Raw genomic sequence first — 7,581 nt, forward strand, 5'->3', positions numbered from 1 at the left:
CGCCCCTCCCGCCCGCTTCGAGCCAGAGAGGTGAGCCCAGGCGTAAGGCCATCACTGTACAGCAAGGCTGGAGAGACAGCAGTAACCGTGCAGGGCGAAAGGACCGAAGCCCCGAGTCCCTCTTCCCCACCCCACACCCCTGCCACAACCCCCCCACCTTTGAAACCGAGGCCAACTTGCTCCGCTTCTACCAGACAGAAGGGTCCAGAGAAGCAAGGCGCCCCCGTGCACGTTATCTTAATGCCTGCTTTCATCAACGGAAATGGGAGTTGAAGGCCGAGGAGAAATTAAAATGGCAGCACCAACAACGGAACAGCGCGTGACACTTCAGAAAGGAAGAGAACGATGTCTGGTAGGCTCTGGGACTGAGCTCCGGTCGTCTTCAGGGGAGAAGGGGACATGTCAAAGCCAGGTTCTCTACGGAGATCTTGCTTTTCTGCCAGTCAGTAAAAATCTGCCAAAGAAATTTGTAGCCTTTCCCCCCGTGAGCAAGTCAATTCTCTGCCAAAAAAAGTCTGTGACCCAGGAACGCTGCAGCTGGCAGACGGAGCCATGCGTCTTAGCGGAGAGGGGGCTGCAGCGTTCCCAACATTCAGAATAAACTTCGGCCTCCTTTTTTTTTTTTTTAAATTTAAAAATTTCTTCCTTTGCGATTCCCCACAGCTGGCATTACAGGATTTCATACTTGTCCACCAGGAAGGTGGTTTCAGTAGAAAACCTTACAGGGCTGTTCCCGTCTACCTGGGTCACTTTGGTAACCTGCAGAGACAACACGCACCGTTAGCTCAGTGTCGAACGCCACTCCCCACCCCAGCCATGCAGCGCTTTCTGACGCTGGGATGGTCACGAGGACAGAATCAACCAGCGCTTTCGAACCACAAGTCAGCCCTGAAAGAACGATCTTTGTTCTCAGGAAACCTGAAAACAGGGGAACGATTTTCTGTGGTAACCGTGTCTCTGCTGAAAGTGGCCTGTGAGGAGTTAAGCAGCTGTCACTAGCTGCAGTGCAGCAGGGACAGACAGACAGTCATATGCCCAGAAGTGTTTTGGCTTGGAAGGCTGATGGATTCTCTAACAAAGTCTGAGGGGAATCAATGATTACTCAGAGGCACAAAGGCACAACCGCAACTGCAAGCAAGCTCGGGGAAGCTGAAGTTGCCAGTGCTGCCTGCTGCCACTCCTGAATCCAGCTAACACAGAGGCAACGTAATGCCAACACCAAAGCCTTCGCTAAGCGGGACAGCAGGGCCCACACACCACAGCACAGCCATTTTCAGCCAGCGGATGGCTGAGGCAGCTTGAAAGAGGCAGGAGTGACATCACACCTGCAGAGCGCCAGCAGCGGCCATACCTGTATGTTGCAATAGTTCTTTTTGGAGACGAAGGAGACTTGCACTGGGAAGAAGTCGTTTGGCTGCCCCGCTATGCTGAACTCCAGGCTGCCGCTCTTGTTTTTGGCATCTATCACTGGCAGGCACCACTCGAGGAGATTTCTCCGGCTGTCGTGGCGATACTCACCATCAATCTCCCCAATCACTGGGGTGCCGACGCCAGACCTAGAGCAGGCAATAAGAAGCTACAATAGCGTACAAGCACAGAGCCAAGAAAACGCTTGTCAAGCCCGTCGGTGTGGCCAGTCTGCAAACCAGAGCAGGGAAAGAACAGATGGGATCCAGGACAGCCCTTGTCAGCGCTGCCTGGACAAGGAATGTTACTTACGGCAAGGGGATGGTGATGATCACATCGTTCAGCTCTAGGCACTCCTCTTGCAACTCGTATTCAATGTTAACATCACAACTGTTCCCGCTTTCTGACGGCCAGCAGTTAACTGAGGGCACAGAAAGAGCATGCTGAACCATGCAGGCTTTCTACATGGAACAGGCTTTCAAAGGATGATGCTCTTCGAAAAGCACAGCAAAGTCATCCCCAAGAAATTCTGACTTTAAGAGAAGCTTTTTATTTTCTTCAAGAGCATTACTGAAAACGCAGACTGCCAAGAACAACAGGTACTATCCAACGGAAGACACACGGTATCTCCAACACCTCACAACGTGCCACACTCCAGGCAGCCCAGCTATAAGCCGACAGCCCATGGATGAACATCAGCCTCTTCTGCCCAAGCCCCCAGACGCACACTCGTACTCACTTGTCAATGGAATGAAGGACTCTTCCGTGGTCTGCAACCTCCACTTCAGCACGCCCACATCGCTGTTAATAGGGAATGACTTCTCTGGGTTCTTCAAACCAATCTGTGATTCTGCGGTGAAGAGCTTCTTGTCCACATTTGGGTGAGTCTGAAAGGGGAACATATGCCCAGGCTGTAACTCTAAGCCTAAGGAGAGAACCGTATGTAGGTAATGCAGGTTCTAGTAAGACAGGCCTACACATCCCAGAGTATTTTCCTTGACAAAATACACATTGGTTTTGCTCCTTGCTCAGAAGCCCAACTGGAGCACATCTGCTTATCAACCTGGGATTCCTTCCAAAAAATGCTAAGAAGAATCTACACCGCCGCAATTTTTACTTGCCACTGTGCCAGAGACTCTAGCAAGGCACGTCCTCGGCTGACACCCAGAGAACAACTTCAACAACTCTTAAAATCTCAAAGACCATCGCAAAGACCCATAATGGACATTCTTCTTGAAGAAAAAACAAGCTAATGCTGCTGGGAAAAACACCCCGGAACCACAAAAATACTACTTCCCTCAGCAACCTTAATGGATATATATGACAGCAGCCAAACTCAATTTAAATATTCTCTCTTCACAACAGCAAGCGTAAGCAGCTTTTTAGAAGCTGAGGATTTTTGCAAGTTAACGTTCAAGTTACACTAGAAAGACAGGAGTCAGCACCTGAAGCAACACACGTTGGAGAATCGTTAGGAACTCGCTTATGAGATGCACTGATAAGGAACCTACTACTGTATAAGCAGACCTGCAGCCAGCTACATATAGACGAGCTCTTGGCCAGGAGGAGGAGGGAGCAGAAGAGCGTACCAAAGCAGCACAATCTCCAGGGCTCAGTAAGGTCACACAAACAGAGAGGGAGAAAGGGGACGACATATCTCTAAGAATCTTCTGAGCTTCTATCGCTGACTGCAATCAAGGGCTCCGGCTCCAGGAATTGTCTCGGAGACTGCAGTGACAGGACACGAGCAACCCCGAGAAGAAATGGCTTTTAGATAATAAATTAATGCCTCATTGGCACAGTAGCTTAATTCTAACACTCCCGTTCAACAACTAAAGCTCGCATCATATGAACAAGCACCAAGCAACACACCAGGCTGCTGCAAAGTCCAAGCGAGATCAGACGGCATGCCAACGTGTGTTACTGGACAGATAAGGCTCCGAGGGCAGGAGGGTAAGTGCACGAGACCGGATTTCTCAAGTGAACTTCAGTCTTTTGAGCACGAGCTGGCCCTGCATTTATGCTGCAGTAATGTCTGCAGTGACTACTCCCAGTTTCAACGCATTTGCTGAGAAGGCTTGGATAAGAACACAGGACAGCAACGTGCTGGAGTATTTTCAACAGTTTGCCCTGGAGAGCAGCAAAAGCACGTTCAACAGCACGGGACACCAAACAGGCTTTACCTGTAGCTGCACTCCCCTCTTGTCTTCATTTTCTACATGCAGGCGAATCCGTGCAAACTTTTCATCGGCAATGTGCAGCATGATCATGCCATGCAGCTCCATGTTCTGCAACCCTCCGTCACGACCACAAGTCAAAGAAATTTTCTCCTCTATTTTCATGTGCACACTAGACAGACAGAAAAAAAGCAGGTGTCTCAAGTCCTGCACTTAGCATCTAACAGGCAAGACGAGAGACTAGTGGTCAGCAAGGACAGGCTACGTGTAATGAGCAGGTGCTCCCAAGAGCGTGATGGCCCCAAACAGAATAGCGTGGATGGCACAGCGGATGCTAATGCTGCTCTGACAGGTTAACTTGGGGGCAGGCGGCTCCACAGATATGAGTCTGCAACAGACGGAAGCCCAGACAAACAGCAATGATACAGCATCTTGACATGCTGTTCACTCAAAACCCCTCTGCCGTACAGCAGCGTGGCTCTCGGCACTAGAAGGTTCTGAATTGCTACATGCAAAACGAGCCACGAACGCTTCCATCCTAAGCCGCAATAAGGCAGGAACTCTGTGTGTCTGGGGAACAGGAAAAATGGCAGCTATTGTAACTCATCTGAAGGCAAAACACTGGGAAAAAGGCATAGGAAAATTCTCAATCTCAGCTAAACAGTGATTGTACATCCCATTTTAGTTAAGGCGATTCCTAATCACATCAGCTATCTGCTTTTTTGCTGCTGTGCTTTCCAAGATTTTGCCCACCATCTTTTAAAATTGACAGGCGGAGTGAGCACAGGACCCGAATGGCAGGAAAAAGCCTGTTCTGAAAACTAAAAAGGAAGCTAGCTCACGAAGCAACACGTGCATCGCAGAGAGAGCTGTGAGAAGACTGCTTTCAAAGCAAGGGCAATACCTACCTCTCCATGTTAACGGGAGGAGCAAGAACTTTGGCTGCTTCCGTAGAGCGCTTGCCTACGGAAGTCATGATATTTTCTCCTTCCGATTTCAGCTTGTCCACAAAGTTGTCCACCTCCTTCCCCTTAGCGCCAAGTTTCAAGGCTTTACTGGGACCTGAAGGCCTAAACAAAAGGCATAAGAATCTCCAAGTCAGCTCATGGCAACAGATTCCTCCTTCCTTGGTTATCTCAGTGTTGTAACCTGACTATCCCAACAATGCAGTGTTCACCTCTACAGCCTTTTTTGGGGGAGAACGCGCATGAAACTGATGATCTTACGTGTACGGTGCTAAGCTATAATTTAGATCTGGATTCCGTTCTGAGTATTACCAGTAGCTGGGACCTCTTTTTCTCACACAAAATGAGAAGCTCGTTGCCCATCAAAGACTCCAGAGAGACTATGGGATGCTACTGTGGTTCACAGCACAAATGCTCTTCAACAATAAAAGAGGGGTCTCAAGAACACGCAACATATACCGGCCTACACAAGCACCCACGTCAAAGGCTCAGAGGTCGACACACGCCGATCGGCAAAGCTAAGGGGAGGCTTTACCAAGGCATGACAATCTCTACCTGCACAGTAACCGAATGGGAGGGCTACACAGACAACGAACCCGTGTTAGAGAGCCTTTACTTGGGCACGTGGTTTCAGCCACCGCTGGCTCCAAGGAACATTTGCTACCTACTGTACACTTACCTGGCAGGCGCTGGTGCCACTTTGGGCTTCTCCGTTTCAATGATGGTCTCTGTGATCATCGCCGCCGTTGTGCCCCCAGACACGGCCGAGCTACCAAAGCCACCAAAGCCGGGTGCCTTTTTGCCCTGTCTCTCCGCATCCCTCCTGGCCTGCTGCAATTCCTTCGCTTTACGGCGCATCTCAGCTTTTGCTTCGCGCTCCTGAGTCTGAAACAAAAGACAAGAGGCTGACAGAGCTTTGCAATCTCAATCTTAGCCTGCACAGGAACTAAGTGCATTTGCTCATAAACCCTTCGCAAAGAAAAAGGAAACAAGTGATGGGCTTTTAGTTTACAGAAAAGCTAAGTAATGTTATGACCCTTATCAAAGTGGAGTAACACACCTTTGTACAAAAAAAGCAGTGTTTCCCAGACAGGGTACCCTGCCGTACTAGGCTGGGGGTTATTCCCGCTCACCTCTCGCACAGCTCGGAACACCTTTTCTTCGTGCGAGTCCATCTCAGTGAAGGTCCGAATTTGTGCCAGGTTTACGTTTTCACGGTAGCCCAGGGCAACAATTTCATCAAAGGCAAAAATCAGGTCAAAGCAGTGTTCAGATATCTCATTCTCCTCCAGAGCTCGACAATATTCAGGGATCTGGTTAGGGAGGGGAAAACATTTTAAAGGAGTATTCGTATGAAGATGAAGTTTTGCCATTATTAGTTTTCTACGCTAAAATACTTATACAACCTCTTAGCTTAGTTGTAACGCTAACTTGGAGGAACCTCAACACACACTGAGCCCAGCAAATTTCCTGAAGATCCTTTGGTTGCATGAAGACAGGTGCACAAACTCGCTGCTTAGAAATGCATTTAAAGTAGTGCTGTACTTCTAACAATCGCATACTGTAACGTCACGTTATTTTTAGAAGGAATATGGGTGTTATCTTAAGAATACAGAGAATATTTAATGCTAAATTTACAATATCACCCTTTGGTCTCACCAGTTGAAACGCAACCAAGGATTCGTTACGTGTAGTTCAAAAATACCACCGAAACTTCAAGACTTACTTCCAGGTCAGGAACAGGTTCTGGAAAATCAAGTTGCCAGGTGGAGGCAGACAGCGCTTCAGCACCAGCTCACCAACAGGTTCCCTTATAACGACGCTGTTTCAGGCTACACGTGTGCGAACTCTGCGTTAAGTGATAGATCCTTACCACTCTAGAGAAGAGTCGGAGTGTTTCTAAGTCTTCCAGGATGTTGCTGTTCTTGGTGGTGATCAGCACCATGTAGAGCTTCTCCATCGGCTGATAGACATACCGCACGCTCTCCGTTTCCACAAAAGTGTGCTGCTTCCCTGTGTTCATCAGCTTTGGGAAAGCCGCCAGCAGCCCCTCGATGCGGGTCCGAGTCATCTCCACGAACTGCCGGGAGACAATGGCCTTCCCCGCCTTTGTGCAGACGGCTGCTGCCAACAGCACCTGTGGAGAAGGTGAGCGCTGGGTAGCCGGGCCTCCCACACCATGCCTGGCGCGGCATGGCTCCCTCAAAGAAAGGATCACTTCCGACTACTTTTCACCTTCACCTGTACTGCACAGTCAACTGATTTTTCTTAAGCACGATTTTAAGACTTCTTCTGTGATCAGCACCAGGAACTGAACTACTCTAAGAGCAGATTCACCTCTGCTTTTCCCTATCCCCAGACTGCTTTCTGTTCCTGCGTTATCCTGAATGAAAGCTCTCAGTGCTCCCGTCGGGCAGACGCAGCAAATCAGCCCGCTCCTACATACACAGAGGTATGACAAACCCCCAAAATGCTTTAGGTGAGGCTCTGGGTTATTAAGTTTTCTGTTAGTCTGACCCCAGCTTACAACTAAGTATAGGAATGTTTTAAAACACGACATTTCTTCCCAATGCCGCATCTACAGTAAAACCAGGTTAATAAAATACTGACAGCTATCTTAATCGCAGCACTTGGATGACTCTTCTGGGCGTTTCGGAGATGTTATCACAGCAACAATAAAAAGACAGAAAGGCAACTGCCAGCCTACGTTTTCTCATTCTCTCAGACTACCGATGCTTCCTCCTCACACTTCTCTCTCGTAGATCAGCTTCTTAACTTTGTCAGGATAAGGCAGTTTCTGCACTTAAGATCTTTTAAATCCCCACCGTTGTTATTAACAGCTGTCTAACAACGAGGCAAGTAGCAGAAACTCTCAAACACAGACAGATTTCAAGTCCCACCTCAGCCCCGGGTCGACGGTGCTCTGCGCGTGTGCTGCCTTGGTAGGAGCGCCAGGCTCTTTCTTGACTGCCCTGGGGCTCCACAGCTTGACAACTCGGGGACAAACACATCCTGAAGTACTTACAGGTCAG

At 49.0% G+C, this 7,581-nt stretch overlaps 1 protein-coding gene across 1 annotated transcript; it reads right to left on the bottom strand.

Annotated features, from left to right (window-relative positions):
* Positions 1 to 628: 628 nt before the first annotated feature.
* Positions 629 to 6,686, bottom strand: ARCN1 (archain 1; the record flags this gene model as incomplete). Its single annotated transcript, XM_009585340.1, has 9 exons — positions 629 to 759; positions 1,352 to 1,556; positions 1,720 to 1,828; positions 2,147 to 2,294; positions 3,591 to 3,756; positions 4,493 to 4,654; positions 5,229 to 5,434; positions 5,683 to 5,862; positions 6,423 to 6,686. Coding segments are annotated over 9 exons (1,530 nt in total), but the record flags the coding sequence as incomplete, so codon positions are not given.
* Positions 6,687 to 7,581: the final 895 nt, after the last annotated feature.

This window comes from Fulmarus glacialis, unplaced genomic scaffold, assembly GCF_000690835.1.
Source record: "Fulmarus glacialis isolate BGI_N327 unplaced genomic scaffold, ASM69083v1 scaffold41570, whole genome shotgun sequence".
NCBI classification, from domain to species: Eukaryota; Metazoa; Chordata; class Aves; order Procellariiformes; family Procellariidae; genus Fulmarus; species Fulmarus glacialis.